This window comes from Ruditapes philippinarum, unplaced genomic scaffold (assembly GCF_026571515.1).
Source record: "Ruditapes philippinarum isolate M1 unplaced genomic scaffold, ASM2657151v2 ctg3287_1_1_1_1, whole genome shotgun sequence".
Classification (NCBI taxonomy): domain Eukaryota; kingdom Metazoa; phylum Mollusca; class Bivalvia; order Venerida; family Veneridae; genus Ruditapes; species Ruditapes philippinarum.
Window position 1 is genome coordinate 169,515 of NW_026867077.1, and position 26,096 is coordinate 195,610.

General features: G+C 32.4%; 1 protein-coding gene across 1 annotated transcript; it reads left to right on the top strand.

Annotated features, from left to right (window-relative positions):
• Positions 1 to 5,590: 5,590 nt before the first annotated feature.
• On the top strand, positions 5,591 to 25,489 carry LOC132734759 (DNA-binding protein D-ETS-4-like). The gene is made up of 8 exons (XM_060721605.1): positions 5,591 to 5,753; positions 7,589 to 9,095; positions 10,911 to 11,120; positions 11,623 to 11,670; positions 17,152 to 17,199; positions 19,590 to 19,664; positions 23,857 to 23,904; positions 24,137 to 25,489. Exons 1-8 carry the CDS (start codon positions 5,730 to 5,732, stop codon positions 24,664 to 24,666), a joined length of 2,490 nt encoding a protein of 829 aa, XP_060577588.1. The 5' UTR covers positions 5,591 to 5,729; the 3' UTR covers positions 24,667 to 25,489.
• Positions 25,490 to 26,096: the final 607 nt, after the last annotated feature.

Consider the following 26,096-nt stretch of genomic DNA (forward strand, 5'->3'; position numbering starts at 1 on the left):
GTCACGTTGTTTTTGCCGTACTGAAAAAAATCTAAAACTCAACTCATAATAATTATTTATATACTCTGAATAATATTAAATCAGATTGGGTTTGTTTTGTTCGAAATAATTTAAATGATCTTGGATTGTCGCATTTTTGGATGAATCAAAATGTGGAATCTCCTGCTTCATTCAAGAATACTGTCAACTTAAGACTGCGTGATCATTTTATGCAAAATAGGAGAAGTACAATTAATAATTCCAGTAAATGTCTAAATTACAGGATTTATAAACAGGATTTTTGTTTTGAGCCATACCTCAGCAAGTTACCTATGAATTTAGCTTTAATTCTCTTTAAATTTAGAAGTATGAATCACAAACTTCCTATTGAAAAAGGAAGGTTTGATGATATTCCAAGAGAACTTAGAACTTGTAACCTATGTACCAGTAACTCTTTAGGCGACGAATTCCATTATCTTTTTGAATGTTCACATTTAGTTAATACAAGAAAGCTGTATCTTGATAAATATTTCTATGAACGTCCAAGTGCTTTAAAATTTGAAAAATTAATGAACCATAGTAATAAAGATATCCTTTTGAAACTTGCCATATTTTGCAAAAATATTATGTTATTATTTAAATAATGTTAGCTTATTAGATTTATGTCTTTTCTCTTTGTTTTTTCTCGCAATGATTTTTGATTTTTCTCTCTCATCCTCCATTATCAGTCAATTATTACTGTAATTTTATTACATCATGGAGTTGTATGACCATTTATAATTTGCCATTTTGTATTATTTTGTATGTATGTACTGTTTTATGTTGTCACATGCCCATATGGGCCCTGACGTATTCAAATAAACCTTGAAACCTTGAAACCATACACAGTGGTCTCCCTTATCTTTGCCCAAAGCAGCAGAGGAGTTTGGTGATCTTCACGAAGTGATATCCCTTTCAGTACTGTACTAATAAAAGGAGTTAATCGCTGTGAGGAGTTTGCAGAAAACGACGACCTGTCTAATAGACTAATAGACAATGTTTCCAGTAGAAGTCTATATCAGATTGGAAATGAACATTTTCTGATCAGTCTACTTTGACGTCAGCTATTTAGATCAAATAAAATACGTAAGGGGCACCTAAATTGTTTCTTCAGCAGTAGATCTTGAAAAGTCGCAAGCTGACCTTCATGTACAGTGTTGGTGCGACGTAAAATCTACCAAACCTGCAAGAGCTCTGAAAGAATGCCATTCGTTGAGTAACATGGTATAAAATGTATGTTATATATCCTGCAATATGTAACACAGGTGGCAGATGAGTTTCAACCCAGACACGTGCACCGTGCCGAACAAAGAACACCGTCAAACGTAACTTTGGTCAGTGTCTTAAAACTGCCAACAACGCCAAGTATGTCGGAGTATAATTGAATAAGCGACGACCATCAGTGGGTATAAGACCAATGGCTTTCCTCGACGTAACCTTAGATATTTTAACAAAGATGTTCGTGATACAACCTAATCACTAGTTCGCGAAATTTTGGAAGATGCTGCTTGGGATCCCTGCAAGATGTCAACCGTCTTTAACTAAAAAGAAACTTGCTGAATAAATACGCTCGATCAACAGCACGTCTCTATTAAACAAAAGCTATAAATACTCTACTGACTTTTTAATGAATGATACTAGTTGGGGTGAAAATTGCGCGTAAATAACTTATCACGGAGTGGATAAAAGTTGATAGGCGGATTTTGTGTGGATACACCATGACAGGGCAGTAACTTTAATTCGCTTTGAGAAACAGTTGATATAAGTTATTGGACATGATGCATGTCCACAAGAAACCAATGAGAAATCCTATATATGGTATACTATATACTACTTTAACAGACCGGTATGAGGTTCGTAATCGTTAAAAATGACCTTATAACAACTAATGATTGGATTTGGTTGGCTAATTGTGAAAAATCTTAATGCTCGTAAAAGTTGATATAATTTATGTAATTTTAACTGACTGATAACCTTTTTATAAAAAAAAAACTTTTGAAGTGTGATGAATTTCTTATTAGGTACAATGTTGTAGTTTAGAGAAAAGGGTCAGTAGTAAGAACTAAAGCTAAGTGACATAACGGACAGGTGTACTCAGTACGTAGTATAAAATTCAAGCAAGTTTAGCTAGTTTTTTTGCAGAGGTCATCTTTAAATAAAAGATTATATTGTCAAAATGAATACTATAAAAATATATATTATAAGGTATACATAAGAAATATTTTATAAGTGACAAACTTATTAAACTTATCCTATATATGATTTGATAACATCTATAATTGTTTGATATGATAACATCTATTGTTTTTGTCGATTGAAATGATAATACATTCTATTTAGATTTAAAGATCCTGTATGTTGTCATCAAAGTGGTAAACCACACTAAGTGAAATTATAGATATGTACATAGTTATGCAAATAAAACAAATTTCAAACATCGAAGAGTATGTAAAATATGTACTGCAAATATTTGTGCATATTATATGTAATCATTAAAATATATGCTTTCATTTCTTATTGATAAATTTGACTTAAACTTTATAGAAAATATTTTTTATTACCTCCCTTTATTTATATGAAATGTTAAATTCGGTAATATCTTTATAAATAATGCTTTATGGAACCTATAATATTGATAAATCTTCATTTGAGCATCATATTTATGATTTAAAACCATAAAAAGTGTTTAAGACACGTTTTCTTGTTTTCTTTTTGCAACAAATGAAGAAACAAAATTCATTTATCACGCATGTACGTGTTTTATCAAATCTCTGGACAATTTGTATTGTTCAGCTTATGTCCAACAATGTAGTCATATTCTTTCAGTATTATCCAATGGTAAGTGCACAAAACAATTATGGGTAAGTGGAGTGATACTATACATGTACATGTACATACTTGTGTTACAATGACACCTTTCATCTTAATAAACATGTGAACAGTTTCTTTAAAATATTGTTTTTTATGTAGTAGAGGCGATACAAAAAGTAGTTCTGTAACTTATGATGTTCAAATATACACATTTATTAACTAAACAATAATGAGTAAATATCAAACACAAAAAATAATAAAGCGGGAAATTATATATAGGAAAGTCAAGTCATGCACCTCTACATCTAACATTGTTGAACGAATATACTGTGAAACATCATCAAATAAACTCATTCTAGAGGTTATTAATCTATCTTATCTTTCGGCATTGAATCAAAAAGAAATATTTAAAAAATGATTCAGCATGATTTTATTGATTCTTTAAAGGAGAAACGAAGTTCCGGAGTTCAATGAACGACCAAATACACGTGACTCCCGCATAAAATAATAGCGTCAGTTTATTTACGTTCATTTTGATATTTCGGTCTTTCATAGTTGAATCTTTCCAATTTTTCAAGATTTGTGTTAAGCGAACAAGGCAAATGGTATTGTCAAAATCGCTAGTAAAGTAAATTTCAGTATAATTCATTTTAGGCCCGATAAGTGGTTATATCATAAGTGCAATACCACTTCGACATTTGAGCCACTTCATCAACTGTAAGATGAAAACGTCATTCGAGTGATTTTTTTTTTTATATAAGTGTAAAATTCGTATTATAATGGTTGATTTATATATTAAACAGTACACTTAACAATATTTCTTCTCTCTTTTAAGACATGATGTGTGTTTTTCCATGAAAATCAGAAAACACATGTCATCTCGTCAAGTGATTTATGTAACAAAACTGTGTGTAATATTTCCTATATATATAAAATCTCCAACAACCATTTGAGTGTGAAATTGAATAGAATATGTTCCAAACGTCCTCAAAAAGAATTTCTAATATATTCTCTAAATGTCCAATATGTCTGTCTGTTCGCGATGTTGATATATGGTCATATATGATTCATAAAATAGATGCAGAAAATAGATTGTTAATATGCCAATACGGTCAAACTTATACGATTATCTGTTACTTAGCAACCGGTTTATCATTTCCAAACGTTTACATTATACTTCTTCAATTTTTTATTTTCGAAGACTTGTCATCACTCATGTAGACCAGATTGGCTTTAATTATAAGAGAATTAAGTCTCTGTATTTCGTATCAAGAAAAAGAAGCAGCCTTGGTAGAAGTGAAATTTGTTTGTTGCATTAAAAAACTAATTATCTTCTTACCCTGAAATCGAAATCGGTTTTTAGTTAATTCTTTATGCAATGCTTACCATGATTTAAGAAACACGTTTGTAGTCATAGTATGAGCACTTGCCTAGATTTTCCTATACATAAGAAAACAGGTCGTTTAAAAATATTTAAAAAATATTCCCTAACTTAATGTAACTTCATATGTCGATCGAGATTATTGTTCAGAAACAAATTATAAACATGTATGTATGTTTTATTCAAAAGTTTTAGTTTGTTTGATGAATTGATGCAGTTTTAGAATTTTATAATTATTAAATTGGAAATTGATATTTAGTATTTAAGCAGTTTAAACTCGACAGCTTATGTTTTCTCTATGAAGAAAAACTCAATGTGAAGTGCCATGCGGCAGTTGCAGAAAGATGCTGGTGTTGTTATACTTTTCTGGTCCTTCGGAAACATTGATTCCAGCGCATTTAGTGTTGAAGAATGAACACCGCTAAAGTCGGTGCGTGGGGGGGGGGGGGGAGTGCTGGGTGGGGGTGGCGGGGTGGGGTCGTGAATGACGTTGCGATTTTTCATTATCTCTAATGAACAGGCTCAATGAAACCGAGTCTGCAATTTTAAATTAATACTGTTTATTCATTGCTTACGATGGATCACCCATTTCTAAGATTTTAATATAAACTCAACTCCTGCCATGATTAGAATATCCTAAAATTAGGAACTGTCTTCTTTATATACAATCATAATACTTATACAATTTAAAAAGGATACCTTTAAAAGTAGCTTTGGTAATTAATGTCGTAACTACATGTATTTCCTATTATTTTTTCATCTTTTTTCGTTCATCGTATCCTGAATGTTCAGAAATAATGCACAGTCATGAAAATTCGGCCTAAAATATGATTATTCAAACAGAAAAGGCATCTTTTTCAATATTTTTTGTATTGTTAGAAACCGGCCCATAGTATGTTTTACGTTAGATATATGTATGGCCTTATAAGACATGTCATAATAGAACATAAAACCATGATATCCACCTGAGAGGAATACATGTACATATCAAAGGCAGGTGTTGTTGCAAACTTACTTAATATTTTATTCACTTTATCTGGGAAAAAGTCGGATCATGCAAAATAATATTAAATGTTATTTGTTATTTTGTTGACGCATTTCATAGGGGCAGTATTTTGTGGCCGTGATAAGTGTTATTTTTGTTTGCCAACATTCCCCTACAGATCATTGTTCTTTTTACATCCTTTTTGTTTATAAGAAAACAATCTATTCAGTCTCCTCATCATAAACCAGTCGTTTAGGAGACACAGATCACATAGTGAGTTTAAAGCGTCTTTTGTACATATTGTTGATTCATGATATAAGCTGCGTAGTCCTTTTGCGACAAGTGCCGTTTTCCGGTTCTCCGTAACCTCGTCATATAGTGATCCACTTGTAAGTACTTACTTTAGAGAATGAAACTTTTATCAGCACACAACATAAAGATTGTTCGTCTAGATATATACATGTACTTACAATGGAAGGCTTGCTTGTTCGCAGTACATTGTTTCAAAATATTCACTCGAACAGGAAATAAGAGATGGATATACAGCATAAAGAAACGGTAATATTTTTATTCTAAACTTTCATTTTATTGCAATATTTTGTTTTTTATGCTTCACTTTCTTCATTGCTTGCAGAATGTATAACGCCGTATGACACATATGAAGTGCGTTCAGGAAAAAAAGGAAACTGTATTGTTTTAAGTTAAGTTGTCATTTCCCATAAAGGCCATTCTGAAAGGGAAACAAGACGCGCCTCGAATAACCGGTCGCTTAGTTTATTAGGAAATCATAAATTAAAAATACGAGCTTTAAGGATGCCAACATTTGTTAATGTTTCCTGCTTCAGAACAGCATTTGCTAAATATTTCCTAAATCATTGAGCATTGGTAATTTATGTCGTAACATCTATTTCCTTTTATTTTTTTAAACTTTTCTCCTTGAGTTTTGCCTTAAATTGTCAGAAATAGTGCGCAGTCATTGGAATTCGGCCTAAATAATGGTTATTTTAACAGATATGACATATTATTTATTTATTTTGGAATAAATAAGTAACTACATTTGTACGAAACTACATTGTATTTGTATGTAGGTAAATAAATTTTGTTACTTTTACTTCTTATGTGGGAAGGTCGCCTTATATTGCTTATTTCTGATACTGTATCGTTTTGTTGTGGGTTATTTTCTCCCCCAAATAAATGTTAGAACATAAATGGAATGAAGATTGAAGTATGTTGAGTGCATTATGAATTTCCGGTGTTTTATATTGGGAGAAAGAAGTATACTGATGCTTTTAAAATTTGCAAAGTTGTTGCAAGGGATAATAATGGAGATAATGATAAAAAGGCACTAAATGTGTTAAATAAATTAGACGGATGACCTATAGAAACAAAATGAGTTCTCAACATTCTTTTTATTTTCCTTCCAAATGATTAACTTACGGAATCTTAGAAGATGTACATAATAAACCGGATGCAGCTGCAAATTAAAACTAGTTTCACGAGTGGGGCACTATATGGTTAGAACTTTGTCAAATTCAGTTGCGATATATTTCATAAAACTTTATTTTTGTGTAAAGGACATGTATAAATACATGTATAAATAAATAAAATTAGGTTCCGACAAAATAACAACTATTGATGAACCTTAAGGAGACGGCCCACTGAATTTTCTTACTATATATCCTACATAGTAAATCCATCACATTTAAGGCTAAATTCTGGACAAAGCATATCCGGTACCGGAACTTCATGGCCATTTGTTTAAACACCAATGCAGTCCAAGTAAATTTTGCACAAAAAAACATAATACATTAGCACTCAGAATTTTTCTGCAGCTTTTAATTTATGTTATCACTATAGAATATTCCAAATAGTAACTGGTGTGTATTCTTGTGCATAGTACCTCCTGAAACCATCCACCCAGAAATGAAATGCTGCAAAAATACATCAAAAACAACCTTTAAAGTACTCAAAAATGAAACTTCATGTACACAATTACTAAAGATATACTTAAAACAGTATCAATTTCGATGACTTAAAATAGGCCATTTCAAAATTTAAAAGAACTACTTTCTAGACTACAGCGGGCTGGGTCTAATTCCGTACTGGGGTGACACCTTAAACAATTTGGATACTATGCGACCATTATATTTGCTCCCAGTATTCGTGTATTATTTATTGTTCCACTAGTACCCTATATTTATGTTGATAAAAATCATTGCATATTACTGAGCGAGTTCAATCATGCTTCACCACACTTTATCACTATCTGCACACAATGATTGAATAAAAGAGAAAAAGTGTAAAGGTTATATTTATATTTCTTTGTTAAAAGTTGACTTTAAAACAATCACTAGGACGGGCATTGTTTTGAAAAGTTCTTGGTGTATTTGTAGGTATTTTCCCAAACAGAGTCAGGGTCTGTCATTTTTGAATCGGTTGAAATTAACCATGATCCTGCTCCGGATGATCTCACAAATCGTGACATAGCTCAATGTGACGATGACGAAGCTGACAAATACAATATTTCAGACCATGAAGTTTCAGCAGACGACACAATTAGTCCAGGAGCAACTGGGAACGATATACTCGCCACAAGCGTTGCATGTATAGATGAAAGCAGCACCTCTGATAAAGCCGATAATGAAACCAGTATAAGTATCAGTAATACGGACGATGATGAACAGCAGAAGACAAACAAAGAACCGTTAGTTGAAACAGGATGTATAGTTGAACAACCATTATGCAACACTTATTCAGAACAAGCAGAAGAGCCTGCTGAAAAAGATAAAATCATAGCGATGGGTGGTGAAGAAGTAAACGAGCAAGTGGGAAATATGATATATGATGATACTACATTGGAAAAAGATACTGATGCAGAAGTATCCCCCAAAGTCCAAGCACGAGATCTACTGCAAAGAGCTTATGATAATAGTATGACAGACACAGAGGTAGGGGAAAGAGTTTATAATGACATAGTTAATGATTCAGTTTCGGAAAGCAATGTACTGTCACCTAGCCCTTTGTCACCAACTCATGAACATACCCATGATTCTTGCGAGAAAACACAAGGTCAGATTTTGACGTCTGGTGGAATATTAGAAGTTCCTAATTTACATTCCAAATCATATATGAAACATACTCCTACACCGGTGACTGAACAAAATGATACCAATTCTTCCCATAGTTCCTGTGGTAGTAGTAATGGATCGTTTCCACCAGGTTATGACTATGCAGTACGCAACGCAAGAATCTACCCAGCGTTCACACAGAACATATCAGAAAATGAAAATACGAATTTGTCCCAGACTTATCAAGAACCTCCGCCTTGTTACCCTCAGGGAACTTTTTCTGGACCCATGGATCAAAAGACCACAGTTTCATACCAATCGCCTGGTGAAGTAAATCAGATTTCAACCGTTATGTCACCAAATAATAGGTCTATAGCAGAATCATATCGTTCTAATTCAGTAAAGTCGGAAACCAGCGACATTGTTACACAAGCACAATCAGGTCCCCCTTCCTGGAATTATTATACACCAGTAACAGGCATTTCAACAGGTGCTACATGTAGTGATTACGCTACCTTTTCATCATATGCTGAATATGAAAAATATGAAAGACAGTTTGGTGTTCAGGCACAAAGCTTTCCTGACACCGAGTCAAGAGGGCCAACAGATCCCATGCTTCCTGTGCAAGCAGATGCTGAGGAAATGGCGGCCTATGAAGCTCACCAGCAATACTTAGCTTCCTGTGCATCTACGTCATATCCTGGAGTAGCCAAACAAGATGGCGCACATACAGGTCAAGGCCATTTCAAAGTTCCATCAGCTACTAATCAAAACCAAGATACTCTTGTTGCTCAGTCTATAAGAAAGCCAAAACGAGTTGTAGTCCCTGCAGGTAATTCTTGTTTTAATATATTTTATTATATTTCGTATGTATCATTTAGCCTCAAAAGCATCTGACATAGATTTCTCATAAATCTGAATTTTCGAAACTTTGTTCTTGTTAGTTATTAAAATATCTTGAATTTTTAGTAAGACTGGCAATATAATATTCTTGCAGCGTTTCACCAACAAACAATTGTCCATAATCATGAAGACTGAAAAAGTTGCAAATCGTGTAATTTTTTGTTTATAAGAATGATAAACAATGAAGCCTTACATATTTGCCGCGTCACGACAAAACCAACATAGTGCGTTTGCGACCAGCATGGATCCAGACCAGCCTGCGCATCCGCGCAGTCTGATCAGGATCCATGCTGTTCGCTTACCAACCCTATTACAAGTGGAGAAACTGACAGCGAACAGCATGGATCCTGAACAGACTGCGTGGATGCGCAGGCTGGTCTGGATCCATGCTGGTCGCAAACGCACTATGTTGGTTTTGTCGTGACGCAGCTCATTTGTCGAATGTTCATCGTGCGTTTTCATTTTAAATTTTAACACATGTAGTTTGGTTTATAAAGAATATATTCTGCTTATTATCTCATTATCTCACTTTGGTCTTTATACATGTTGTTCAATTTTCATGTGTAATCTTTGGTCCCACATAATTATGTTTGGACAAATGGTACATATTTGGACATTGAACTTGAAGTAAAAGGATATAATCACATTTGATTTTTTTTTGTTAAAAATAAAAAACCCAGTTTTTTGTAACGTAATGTTTACTTTATTATCTCGTGAAATGTCACGCAGCAGACTTTGGTAATATTATGAAAGTTGGAAACTCTCCTTTTTTTGGCTTAAAATGGATGAAACATTATTATTGTTCAGAAAACCATCACAATGAGAAAATTAATATTAGTTTTTCACCTTAAGCTAAAACATGTCGTAAATAAAGCTGCACGTTCCGATGTCGCGCTCTAAATGTAGGTCTAACGATATCCATTGTAATGTTGCCACTTTACGGCCAATTTAACAAACACTCACAGATTGTGAGATTTGATAATGGAAATAGAACAAGTAATCGAAAATCTGTTTTGCATGTTCGGTTAATAAATTTGATTGAATTCACTAAAGTGAATTATTCCACCAAATGAGACAAAGTTGTTTACATTTTTTGCCACGTGTTTATAATTGTCAAATGTTCATATAAATCATTAAAGAAAAAAAATTGTTGACAGTAAATTTATGGTACAAATTTGTAATTCAATCAGGAATATTTTTCCAATATTGATTTTTTTATGTTCATCTGGCTTGTTAATTTAATTCTTAATTCTTCACTTTTACCAAAGACGAAAATAGGGTATGATATAAAATGCATTCCTAAACAGGCTAAAACAATTAAGCAATCCTCTTTAATTGATATTTTAAACTTCGCAGTACGTCTTGAGAAATAACCAACTAATTCCCACCGTCTTGGTTATTTTTTATTATTATTCCTGTTTCATACTGACAAGATATTGCTGTCTTAAACAGATGTTTAAAAAAATCCTTTTTATATCACCACTTTAAAATGTACACAAATCATCATATATTCGAACAGAATCATGCTATGAAAAACATTAAAGCTCAGATTGGCATTTGAAAACTTTATATGAATTCGACTGTTTCTTGAAGTAAGGGGTGCATACAATTGTAGCATTTAACAGACATTAAAAAATATGTTGTTTATAAAAAGGCAAATATTATTTTGTGTTTGTCATAACAGTAGAAATAGTTTAATTTATCACTTGAAACTCTAATTGACTGATTTACATAATTGATATAGACCCAATGCGTTGGACAGTTAGTCACGTGAAGGAATGGTTAGAATGGACCATCGGGGAGTACAGTCTATATGACGTCATTGACGTTGGGAAATTCCCAAATGTTAACGGACGCGAGCTATGTAACATGCCACGTGATCAGTTTGTGAAAGCCACTGGTCAATTCGAGGCTGCAGAAAAGCTGATGCATCATTTGGAATATCTGAGAGAATGTAAGTTATGATAATAAACACTACAGCCTGAAATATTTCTTTATAAAGAGACTGAAAAGGTAGATAACCACAATGTGTCGCAAAAATGTTTTCATTCGACATAGTACAATGTATCATGCCGACATGGAACATAATTATTTTTATTCTCTTCAACTGCTCTTTGTTCAACGACATCGTACATCTGGATGTTTTAATGTTTCCCATCCGTGATAAGAAATGTTTTTAAAACGTTCGTTTTGCATTGTAAGCGTCTGTTTTGCCATACGGAGGTACAAGGTATTGGGTTGTCACATAGACTAAGTCTAGTTTCTTACGAAAATCATAATTTAATAGTGTTAGAATTTTTTGTGTGACTGAAAAGTATTGATTTTTCAGTGATTTTTATTCTTATTTTAACTTCTGATATATGTAACCTGACTTTGACTTATTACTGCACACCAAACTATTACGTCTTTTCGTTGAAAGAAATTCTATAAAATTTATATAATCATATATTTTGCAGCTTACAAAGCAGGGAATGATGGCACCTCGCCGTCAACTTCAGGACCAGGTAAGTTTAGCACGAAATGCCTCTGCCATACTATTTTAAAATTCCTATATCTCTGAATGAACTATCATTATTCTATTGGTAAAAAAATCTATCATAAAATGAAATCAAGCTTCTAACTTCTCGAATGTTGTACATATACTTTAGTATTGAATTCTTTATGGCATTATTGATTTATTTCTGTAGATTTAGAATGAGAGCATGCTATGCATTTCCGAAATGTTTTTGGCATTTTCTGTCTCAAATATCTGAAAGGTTACATCGGGTTATTACAATAGTTTATATGTTTCGATTAGATATTAACTATCTTGAATGCATTCAAGTTATCAAAAATCATGTATAAGAACGAAAGACTAAGTAATTTCATCTCAACCTATTTCACCGTGTATATCCAGTGACGCTGGAATGTGAAAATAACGCATGCGGCTATTCATTTTTTCCAGTTTGGTTAAATGAAAATTATATTGACCAGTTTTCTTACCGCGTTGGAAATTTTGCCAGGTATCCGCCATTTATTGCAGAATTCTGCGTTACATTTTGCACGAATTGTGCGTTATTTTCACATAGATATACATGGTGTATTTATTATACGTTAAAAATTCGGTATATAACTCATTACAATTTTTATTTGTTTCAAATAATAGAAAGATTGACCATCGTTAAAGGGACGATGGCCAATATTTATATCACACTTTCAAAAAAAACCCACATTATTTGGTAAGTAGATATATTTGAAGCATATATATTGTATGTATTTGTGATCTTGACCATCCTTTCTATATTTGTAAGTTGTCAAAAGTATACTTTATATGCAAATAAACATGAAATCTGATTTCCGTGTGTAGGTAAGGTGTTTGCATGCTTTTTAGGTCATATATGTATAAACAAGAAACAGTAAATACTGAATAATACGATTTGTAAATAAAACAACACACACATACACACGCAAATAAAGGAAGTAAAGAATAAATTTAGCTCTGTTTAAGTCCTAACTATTTGAAGTATTGAACGAATGATGTAAAATGCGCCTCATAACGTCGAAACAATATCATTAACAAAAAGAAAATGCAACTTTAATTCTGTATTTCTGCAATTTGACCTTATCTTAAGGAACTGAAGTTTTTAATCTGCCTCCTTTAAGATGTAGGCCATTTTGTGTTTTAATCCAGCATTCCTTTAATGGAGGCAAAAAGTCAGCGAGTTCGTTCCACGGAAAATTTTCTTTCAACATGTGTGAAAACGGAAACAGCGGTACTTTAGACAAATAACGGTTCCTTTAACCACAAATACGAGACAAAGTAATCTGAATTTATTATATGAAAATAGGATACATTCCTTAAACTAATATACATAGTTTTAAAGATCCAAGTTAGCGTTATTGATCTTTCTTTGCCGTGATGCAAAATCGGCTTATCGCGCTGAAATTTTGTTTGCAAACCTTCATAATCGGTCCTTTAATTTTTTTCACATCTGTGAAAAATCGAGTAGAGTTAAAGAACGCACAATTTCATGGTGGCAAACTCGATTGAAATAATGATAGTTTGTTTAAGAAACTTTGGTTATTGTATTCATTATATTTGAATAGTTCAGTCTTGTATTTGCATCAAAAGTATCAACTTTTTGATTTGGTATGTTTATGTTTATTTAAGGTAGCAAGGACAAATATATCGTTACTTAAGGACGTGTTTATTTTTTGTTTTGACGGCAAACATGTCTGGTATTGTAAAATTTGTGTTATTGTTGTCACCGTCACAGCTCTGCTTGATTCTCACAGATTTTCCTGAAAGTAAAATTTACCAGCGGAAAGCGGGAAATTAACGCACCACTTTGATCGGAAATGAAACAAAATTGTCATAGATTGATCTGACTTTTGATGTTTGCCGATCACTTATTTAAAGAGTAAATGGGGAAATAAAATTCCAAATGAATATATTAAATAGACATTCACCACATTACAAATAAAATGAAAAAGAAATTGGATGACAAAGTTAGTCGATGAGTAAATAGTTTTACTGATTCACTTTATATGAATTTCTATACATGCTGCTGAAAAGAAAGTCTGATTGTCTTTTTGAAAGAACAAAAATCGAATTGGAAATAACAGATACATTTAACAGAAAAATATCGTTTCTAATGCAAAACATGTAGACAGATCAATATTGAGTCCGAATTTCACTTATATTTACAAAATCAGAAATTGTATTGTTTTTAAGTAAATGAGCAATCACGACACGTAAATTGCTCTTATATTTTATAAAGTAATGTATGAAATAATTTTTGTTTTACATTTTCACTTTTCCTTGATTTTCTAAATGTTTCCTTTATCAAAAGAAGTCCTACACACTTCTTTTTGTTTCTAAATACAACTTGTAGTAGACACAGATGTTTTTCTTTGTATGTCTTCACGTTATGTATGGTTTAGAATAGGAGGAAATCCTAATATTGTTAGAACATGTTTTTATGATGAAAAATAATTGTATTGAAATACTAATACTTATTTATATCAGCACCATTTTTATCTATCTATTATATAACATATGTAATGATTGGTCTTTGATGGTCATTTCGTATTGCTTATAATTTGAAACAGCTAGGGGACGGGGCGAATAGTTGGCGGTTTATGCTATTTATTTTGTTTACAACGTGCATAATTATTTTTTCTTCGATCAGAATTAAGTTGCATGTTGGATAAAAAAGTAGTTCCTCTAATCAATGAATGGCGGAATGATATGTTCTCAGTTTACAAGTGTTGCGCACTAAATTGTTACTGACACCATTTAACCGGAAGTTATTAGAATAAAGTATAGAGTCATTTTATGAACATATAAGAGCTGACATGGAATTGCTTCATTACAATTGCAATCGATGTCAAGCCATCGTTCTGCTACATTGCAAGTAGATATATTAAATAAAAAAATGACAGATATTATCTACAAAATGCATGCTGCTTTAATTGATACATGTGATATATCCAAAAATTGTAATTTTGCATCATATTTCAAAGTTAAAATAAGAATGCTTTTGTCTTAAATGTTTAGTTTAAACAATATTTTATTTATAATCCATACATTTACATAATAAAGTACATAAAATAAAATTTACGGATTGAGTAGGAAGCTATTTGTTCCTTTTCTTCTGTGCGGTCTTTAAACAGAGGTGGTATTAAGCACAGTTTTTTCTATATATCACACCAAAGGAAGTCTGATTGAAATTGTAAAATACAGACAGAAATTTTGTTCCTTGATATACTTACAATGCCACTTAACCCAGAAATCATGAGTTCGAGTCCTACTCTAGTCACGTCCATGTTCGTCATATGACACCAGCACTGGTTAGTTCCATGAAAACTACTCAAATGACAAGTTTTCATCACAATGAAACTAAAAATAAATATATGTAAACTAATATAATTGGAATTTTTTTTGAAGCCAGATTAAAAAATAAATAAAACGTAATATACATGTATTTTTTTAGATATTTTAAACAAATGGTTATAGAAAAATAATGATATTAACAATGGTAATAATGCATTTTTATTTAAAAACAATACAGTAAGAGAAAATAGTTTATTCTGTAGTCAGAGCGTTGTTGTATCATCATACATATGTTTATTTATTTGTTTCATTGCTCATTGTTTTTAAAATTTAATACATATCCTCAGAACATAATTTATCATTGCAAACAATACAAGATAACTTTAAAAGTATCGAACTTTACTTTGAATACTTTTCCCGGAAATATCCCATTAAAATGACAGGGACAGCAAATGTTTCCAAAGTAAAATCAGATAAATAAAAAAAACCATAATAATGTTTAATGCCGAAGCATAAACAAGTCTGAAATTTCTACAAGTTTTTGAAGGGGAAAAATTCAACAGTTTTCTATGAATCACGCAAAATTGACTTTAACGGTGATTTGTTACATCCGCCATTTTCCGTCCCATAGTTCCGCATCTTCCGGATTCCGAGCAAATTTCCGGTTCGACAAACCTCATTTCCGGCACTCTGAAGAGTTTCCATAGAACGAAGTAAAACATTTTGCTTGTTCCTGCACGCAGTTTTATTCTTTATATTGATCATACATGTAAAAATGGCAGTTTCTGAATTTCATAAAGTGACAAAATTTAAGATCAGTCACGAAGACCGCGTCAGTTCCAGAAGTGCGCTAGATAATAGGAACATTCTTTTTTTCCAGGGCTTATCTCATAAGATATACTATCATCTACCACGGATATTTTTCATGATGTTATTAATGAAAATGTACACGTCATAAATACTTAAATATCTTATTTAGAAATAAATGTGTGCAGCAAGGTCTTATCAAAGGATTAACATATTTTTAAGGGCCACTCTGGATTTTATGGTAGTATATATTCGGCAATTGCGGGAACATTAGATGTTTTATACCTAATTGATTTGACAGACATCAGCTGACAGGGACGGCGTTTCGTATAAAGTGTTCCTTTTATTTCGGCAAAACAAATAATTGCGGTCTGCAAAAAGCTGCGAAATCTCTCTATATTGGGCAGTATCGATCCCGCAGTAAATGACTTCTCGAGTAAATATTGGTTGATAGAAACGACTTCCTGACTACTGATTGGATAACTCTTTGCGCGCGACAGAATGCATAAACCTCTCACGAATATGGCCGTCTCGACTAAGTAATAATAAGCAAACGCATTCTTAAAGTCAGTTCTGGTGTGAACATTGATTGTTTCTAAAGGAAATTGACACGTGAATGATTAATTTGTCATCTGCTTATTTTTCTGCAAAACTGAAACTAACTACTGGACTTAGTGTATACATCTTTATTGTTAACATTTGTTAAGGAACAAAAAAAAACGTAAATAGAAAACTTTGAGTACTAAATGAATGTAGACGGAAACATATAATATATCATGGTTGACGACAGTGTCGTGAAGAGTATTAACATATAACAAAATAAATAAACGATGACAATGAAATTTTATGAACGGAAGTTTGACGATTCTCTGCATGTGCATGCTCTATCACCATCCGACTATCTTCGGCAATGTCCGTATACCTCCGGATTTCCCGGACTGATGCTACCTGGTAAGTGCATGAGATTTTCTTCTGTTTAATCTGTTTCAGGAGGAATCGGAATGGTTTAAAATATCTTTTTTTTCCAGTATAAATATAGAATGAGACATTTGCATTTTGTAACTGTAGAAAATTTACAGTGTTATAATTATATCCATAATTATACTTATCTATAAACTAAAAAAAATACCTTGAAAGAAAATATACAATTTGCATAATATAGTTATACTTATGTTCATAAAAACATCATAATTAAAATAATCATTTTCTAAATTTGATCACGTTTTTAGGAATCAAATTCGTTTTATACCGTAGGCTTTTCTAACTTGACATAATATTTCCATCAATTTCGAAAACCTAAAATGCAAAATAAATTTCATTACATTGTGTTGCTATGTTAATATATGTATTATATATGTTGCAGAGCCGGGATTCGGCAAGTCCTGGTCCCCTCAACAAAGTCCACCACCAGGTAATAAACATATACCATACTATCCTCTCATATATTATTCATTTTTAGCATTATATGAGCCGCGCAAACATTATGGGTTTGCGACCAGCATGGATCCAGACCAGACTGCGCGGATGCGCAGGCTGGTCTGGATCCATGCTGGTCACACACCCATTATGTTGGTTTTGTCGTGGCGCGGCTCAATTATATGCTTGTAGTTTAACGACTTTTTTGGTAGTTATTTTCAATAATAACATACAATTTTGTATATACTTTCTCTACTATAAATATTATATGTATATGTTGTTAAACACAGTCTTGTCATTTTCATGGACCATATGGTAGAATAAACCTATCAAACTTATAAAGGTTCTGACAGCAAATAATAATAGTATAAATTAAAAAAATATATATATGAAAGCATTTTTTCTATTGTTGATACAACGTTTTATATGCACATTTACTATTCATTTTTTATGTGATTTAACTTTCATATTATTCATTCATATCTATTGTTTTATACATGCTTATTGTTTATTCATCATTATATGACACCATACTGAAAAATCATATATGATACACACAAAAAAAACAAGTACATCAAAAGAATAAGCTACCCGCGGCGTTAAGTGCTTTTGAAAACACTCGGTAGTTAATATAGTCATCATATTATGTAGTTATTTTAACAGCCCCTGTAAACTATATGTGTGTATTTTCTTCCTTGTCTTAAAGCAGGTTTCATAAAACAGTGTCAAGTGAAACTGAAAGTATGATATTTGTGCGTAGGAAAAAATAGACCTACTTTTTCATGTTACATGTGCTATTGTCTAGTTCACTAAATTCGTTTTCTTTTTTGTATTTTTATATACATGTATATATGCATTTATAAATATCGTGTAGTTTTTATTGTTCATTTAACTTTTTTTCCTGAAAATAATTTATGAGAATTCAGATATTCAAGCCTTGGGTATATTGTTGTATAATGTTATGTTACAACGATGTATGAAGAGTAAAGCGTTTGAAACGCCTTAAAACCATCACACGTATATCAAGGACTTTAATTATTTCAACTTTTGCCATTTTTTCAAAAGCTTACTTTAGAAATTATTTAAATCAATATATAAATTACATTAAAATAATAATAATACATTGTATTAAAAAAAATATAACCGTGACAGCTATGATTCTTCAGCTGACGTTGAAACATAAGTTACACGTTAAAGCACGGATTTATATTATTATTGTAATATAAATCCGTGGTTAAAGTTACGTTTGTCACGTCTTTCACCGTGATGTCAATTTGATTAAAAATGTTACATTTCTATAACATTATTCTGTTTACTGGTTAGTTGAACTTGATATTAATGCTTTTTTCTATGCTGTTTTTTTTTTGGAACTAGTTTTTTACCTGTATGATGTAAAGATTTTAGGTGCCCTAAATCATTTTTATGATTATATGAACATATAGGTCATGATAAAATTGATTTTCTGTATGTAAATTGTAATAATTGGTTAGAAAATCATTATCCGTTTTAAGTCATTTGTAGCAACATTGTACAGATGGTAAAATTTTCGTTATTTTGTTTATTAAAATGGAAACCATTTTGTAAAATGTTGAAAAATTAAGATGCCATCAGATTGTTTATTACGCAGCGCCTCACCCCGTCACATAATTTCATCCCTTCAACCGCTGGATCAATCGCCTTTGCGTTACTTTTCATTGGACCGTTGGGTTAAATAACACCACTTTGTGTCAATAGCGCAAATAAATCTAACATCGTCAATTTTGTAGGGGATATTAGATGGTTATCGGATACTGTTATTAAATTTCTAAACGGTTGATAATTCAAGTAGTCAATTTAAATGAGCAGGCTTTTCCCATTTTTGATTGCTGAACAATTAAATAATAATAATGATATTTTTTTCATGTTTGCCGCTAAAATTTACTTTGTGCCGAGTTTAACTATAGTCCTACTGATTGTTTTTCATTCGATTGCCAGATTCACCTAGATATTCATTGTATAAGATTTTTTTTTAGTGTTAGTATCAATATTATTAATTACATATAGAGTTTACCAGTTTCCTCCTCTTACATATCTTAAAAGTTTGTAATTTATATGTGTCGTGTTGTCTGAATCATTGTGAAAATAGTTTTCAAATCTGCTTCGATTTTAATCGTAAAGTATCGATACTTTCGATATAAGTGCCAGATAAATCATGCGATATAAACTTATCTGAGACTAAAACTATATCAGAAACTCGTCATTCGTAAAAGGAAACAGGAAATAAATGTTTCACAATATTGCTGATGTTTGAATATATATATATTTTCCTTCTCTGAGATGTTCTTTTAAAAAATAATGTTCAGTAAGAACATTTATTTAAGCATACATTTCTATCATTTTTTTCAGGTTATCCAGCAGGCATTGCTGGCTTTGGAAAGGGTGGGTTCGAATCTCCACATGCACACTGGAAGTCTACACAAGGTATTATCAACTTCCTTTACATATCTGATATGCCTTCTGTCACTGTATCTTTTGAAATAATGAGAATAAAAACAAAAACTCCGTAAAAATGAAGAAACAACGGCATTAAATGTTAGCAAACAAATTGAGTGGCGGCGTAGCCGAGTGGTTAATCCGTCGGATTTGTAATCTAACGATTGCTAGCCGCATTGGTTCAAACCCCGTCAATAGCAAGTCGTTGTTCCTTTGAGCAAGAAACTTTACATTCATTGCTTAATTAGTTCTGGTTGGTTCCTGGAACGGATTCGAGAGTGTTTCATATAGATTATAGCTTCCAACACAACCGACCTAAAATAAATTCTTATAAACTAAAGCAAAATAAAATTTTAATGTTAGATAACAACATGTTAGAATAATTTAGTCTGAATAAACCTACGAGAAACCTCTGGAAAGCAAATTTTAGAAAAAAAATCGTCAGATTAAATGCTCTAAACTCTTAAAAATCAATTGTTCATGACACGCTTATGCCTTCTTATCTGACTGACGTATCGGATAGAAACGTTTGCACTTGCTAACTCTGGCTTTTTCTGTACGTCTTCATCATTTCACCAACTGTCATCTTGAATATGTCAAATACCGTTCAACTCCTCGTGCGAATCTTCCTGGAAGCTCTTCAAAGTCTGGAGATATGAAAGGTTGATCTTCATGCGGAATATCTCTATTGTGTTCCGCTTCCGCCCTGTTGGATTTCTGAGATACGATTTGACTGTCGTTGCATTTGTCAGATTTCGCTTAAAGAATTGATATTTACCGTTGTTCCAGAGTCAACAGTCTGTCCTGTTTTTTTCTCAGTTATGAAAAACAATAAAGAAATGGTTATGATATATGGAAACTTGTTTCTGTACTTCTTTAATTAGCATGTTGTTCTGTCTGCAAGAACACGCGTAACGTACCATTTGCTTTCTAGAATAAAACACTTTATAAACTATAAAAATAGCCAGTTCGCTTGGCACGTCGTTGAGAATATTCAGGATGGAAGGTTTTATTTCTTAGACTTAGATAGATATCTTAGCAGATATTTTCCGAGCAGGTCATGTATGGCTATTATAGTTCACTGTCACGCTATTAGTTGAGCTTAAACATAATTTAACTCAAGCTCGACTGTGAAACAAAGTATTGCAACTTTCGTAACTTACCATTCTATTGGTGTCATATGAGGAAATATGGTCGTGCCCGAGTAGGGCTCGAATCTACGATCCCAAGGTCAATCACTCGACCGCCGTTCTCTTTCGTGGCTTATATGGAAATATTAGATAAGCCAAGTGACATATTTGAGGTTGGTTCCCTCACTGTCTGACAGGATGGACAGGCCCTTATTAAAATTGAATATATTACATTATCCACTTTTAGATAAAAGACTTGTCGTTGTTATATTGAACACTGTATCATGTCCTTCTATTCGTACAGAAACAAGAGTTCCTTGTCATTATTAATGATTAGCATTAAGATAAGAAAAAAACAGTTTCGTGTAAAAAGTTGCGTGCATTAAAAAGTAACTAAATCCGACATCAATCTATCGAAACTTATCGAAAGTTATCGCTTTACGTAATATGCTTATTATTAACTTTTATGAAAAATCGTAAAGAAAAATATGGCTAATTATTGAGAAAATAAACAAAAGTTGTAAAATACAGAAAATTATTGCCGCGGGTGTTGTCATACGGTGCCATGTTATTTTACGCGTCCTATAATTTTTAGACTTAATTTACTGGACTGATGTGTCATTCAGTTTCGTTTCTGCTCCATTAGCAAATGTTAACATTGGTCAGTAGCTGGAACAAATATCCATCGGCGACAAGTGACCAACGCTTTCACGTGATCTTGTGAGAGCGCGTGCAGCTGTTGTTATTCTCTTTATATCAAAATATTAAGAAAAAAACCGGAGAAAGCATAGAAAAGAAACGGAAAAAAAATGAAACGTTAAAAAAACATTTATAATGACGCAATTAGACAAAGTTTGATTTCATTTTGTTGTTTGTCTTTGAAATGAATATTCTTTAATGCATTTTAGCTTATTTACTCTTAGTATCTTAGTATCTTTACAACGAATATAATATTCACTGCAAACAGCGCTTGTAAATTACATAAAAATGTACATATTACAAGGACACTAAACTTTATATGTATTTCTCGTTCATCTACATGTTCTTTCCATATGCACAAATATTTGTGCGCATCTATAAACATAATTCATGTACTTATTGATTTGTTCAGATAACAATTTGAAATATTTTAAGTTTCTTCCACTTATAACTTAAACACTTTAGAATAAACGTCATTGCTTACAGTAAACAAAGTGATTCAGGATATAAAAAGAAAAGCGGAAAAGTTGAAGCGGCGTTATAAAGTCGTAAAACTTTATTAATAATCATATCGATATAATTAGAAAGGCGAGCGTCTTTTACACGGCGAATTAAACTTTTTAAATGTCCAGTCGGACGTTAAAGTCCTTGCCCATGGTCCATAAATCGCATGTTTATGGCAAAGTGACCAGCCGCATCGATGTCTGTAATTGGTCAAGCGCGACCTCTGACCTGCACGCGAGTAACTCTCGGAGATCATTGCCCAGTTCTCGTTTCACTCGAGACTTGGCACGTGCTAATTTGAGTTTGACAGTTATGATTGGGGTGCTAATAAGTTATTATTTCTGTGCGCATGTCAGACAATAATGATTCGCAATGCAAACATATCAATTATCATATCCAGATTCTTTGACACCGATTATCGCAGTACAATGGTTAAGGTTTCATTTAAGAAGACAAAAATGTTTCGTTCTTAACTCTGATGTCAGTTGTTCATCTATCTTGGATTCATCTGAAATGAAAAAATAAGAAAGAAATGTTTTTTCCCCAGTCTTTACCTTTTTTCCCTTAACGTGCTTAATATCATCAATATGAACTGAAACATTTAAGGGACAATTTCAAAATATAAACTGACTGAATAACGAACGGATTTGCCGAATGATCTTGGTCTGCAATGGTCGCATGAGTACAGCAGGGTTTAAGTCTCAAAAGAAAGCTCGCTATTAGATTGTATTATCTATATTATTATAGATATTTATTTAAGACAGATTTAGAGTACTTAGCTTGCGGTTGTCGCAAAAAATGTTTCAGACGACGGATTCAAAAACATTCCAAACGATGCGTTTCTTGCAATTATATCATTCTTGTAACTACCGCGAGACTTGCACTCTCGTGCAGTACTGTAATTCACGAACCGTACACACTGTAGTTATTGCAAATTCATCGCTTAAATTTGATTGTCCTCATTTTTACATTGAATGTAATCACCTTTGTGTGCGAAGAGGCTCTAACCGAATATCCTCGCCGACAATCGAAATCTCGTGAGATGTCCAAATAATGATTGTTCATCTCAATACATCCTCAATACAACTTAATAAACGGATCTTAAACCGACATTAGCTCGCCATTACATCTCGTGGACTCACGCGAGACTTCAAATGAGATTACACGGAATAAGTGGTCATTTCTTTTAAGATTAATCTTTTCCATTGAGTTTTTACCGCCTGATTTAGCGATTTTTCTACCCGTCTATAGAGATTTTCTGGATAATAAGTTCTCGGGAATAGTCTTGAAGATAATTATTAAGACTTTGAAAATGTCTTCTAAATTGTGCTACGAAACGATATTCTACAGCTGAAGCATTCACTAGCATATAATACATTTTTATGAACTGTTTAATGTCAATTCATTGTAAAACAAAGCGCAAAGTTTAGTGGTCAACCTCCTGAATATGTGTAATTGATTTGCACTGTTTTGAATTTGAAACAGTACTGTATACATGTATTTGAATTTTAATATCAAAGTATAAAAATTAAGCTACATACGGTAAAGAGCCTATGTGCAAGCTAGTCTGGCTCTTTACCGGTGGCAAAGGGCAATCACTTTCTAAACTAGCATGTTAAGGACGAAATAAATAAGTCATTTTTTTGCATATTTATGAAACATGTTGCCTATGTAAGCAATCGTTGCTAAAAAAACAAACTTATACATAACATAAAAATCGGTGGCATTTGGAATATTCAAAATGCAACATGTATTTGAAAGTCTAGCAATTATGATTCACTTCCGGTAAGTAAAAACATGATTATTTAAATTAGCTGTCTAATTTTTAAACTGTTCTCTTTTTCCAGATGCATATCAAATTCTTGGGCCTATTTCAGCGAGGTTCTCAAATACTGGTAAGTCTTAATTAAACATATTCTTTATTGAAGAACTAAGTAAAATATCTTTTATTTTAAAGACATGATTTTACAGACATCTCCTTCCCACTGATAAAGTTTACAACATTTTATTAGACATAACAATTATTTAAGTTTGCATTTGTATGTAAATTTAATTCTAATGGACACATCGCTTGAAATATTACTTTGTGTACGACAGCAAATTACAAGTCACGTTTTTGTTTTGCAGGCGGAGGTCAAATACAACTATGGCAATTTTTGTTGGAACTACTTTCTGACAGCCAGAACGCTCAGATTATTGCGTGGGAAGGGACTAATGGCGAGTTCAAACTTTCTGATCCGGATGAAGTGGCGAGAAAGTGGGGTGAAAGAAAGAGCAAACCTAATATGAACTATGACAAACTAAGCAGGGCGCTGAGATACTACTATGATAAAAACATCATGACTAAAGTTCATGGAAAGAGATATGCATATAAATTTGACTTTGCAGGGCTAGCCCAGGCTATGCAACCCTCAACACCGGATCACACTGCTTACAAATACCAGCAGGACATGCTAATGTCCGCGTACTCGTCACCAAAATTAAACTTTATTTCCCCAACACACGGCCCAATATCGTCAGCTCCTTCTCCCGGTATATTTGGGACGGGAAATCCGTACCCTTGGCCAGCTACAACAACCGGGTTCTTTCCATCGAGTATTCCAAATCACGTGATGTCTCACGGGCACCTGCCGTCTCATATGCCGTCATATTATTGATTAAGATTCATTATTATGCATTTTATATAGACGTAAATCCTTGAGAAAGCAATTCATGTGTAAGTGACTATGTATAAACATATCATTTCATACCATGTCACGTGGAATTTATGCAGTCTTTTGAAAAGTTTATATCTTTTGGTTCATTTGAAATAATTTGCCAGTTTTAAACTGACTTAGACATTAACATAAAGCATGCTATATAGTGTTTCATTGCAGTTGAAGCGACTCAAACTTGATTGTTTAAATGTGTGTTCCAGAATTCCATGTTTAAGAAAACTTGAACATGCCCATTTATCTGAACCAATATCCTATGATATTTCTATAATATTCTAAACTTAATCTTGTTAAAATGTGATATAAGAATATAAATTCTGTAAGAATATAAATAAACGAAATTTATAAGCTTTACAGTGAATAGTGATAATGAACTAATTTTGTCAACATTGTCGATTTTGTCGTAAGTTAACATGATGCAAAATTATTAACAAAATCTGGGACAGTGCTAGTTAATTTGGGAAATCTTCCTAAATAAAGCTACGCTTTAAAATAAGAAGATTCGAACTTTAAGCCAGATTTTTCACTTTGATTTCACATTCCATAACGTTAAAACAAGTGACGTCCAGTTTTACTGAAACGTGTACGTTTACGTATAAAGGTCATGTACAAAATCTATTGTAGTAGGAAAAATATGTTTTTCCTTTATACAATAACAATGTATGTGTATATAGAAATAATTGTACATATATATGTTAAAATGTAATTTTTTGTGCTAATTTTTAAATTATTTGAATATTTAATTAAATTTGATATTTCACAGAAATCCCGCGTTGTTATTTTTCATTACAACAGTAATATGTGGACAGATATAAGACCGCCATTCAAATATTTAAATCTGCCCCTTACTTACGAGCGGCCGTTGTACGCATGTTTATTACTAAATAAAATCATTGAGTAAACTTTTTAAATAATGGTCTTTAAACATAGGTGGTCATAAATACATATTCGACACACAACATATAAGCTTAAAGGTAATTTTTCGAACGAAACATTGCCATGTTAGTTAATCTAGGCATGATTTTCTAGTTTAAATTTTCAAGTTTACTTTCTGTAATTGTGCCCGCAAATGTCACGCAAATGAAGATTTTTTTCTTATATTAGAAACGGTACGAGTTTGAAGTGTTTTGACAGTAACTTGCCTATTTAGAACCAGGTATATGTTTTATCCTTGTAGAACCATGTTTAAAATAAATTAATAGATACGTTCTTTAACCGGATATTAGAAGCCAGAATTCCGGATATAAATGCAATGTTTGCAGACGACTAGAGGTTGACATAACAGTATGTAATGATGTACATTGGACCTTTCTCCAAATTATTCACATACAATCACGAGATAGATTCGGAATAAAAATCCTTGGTATCATATT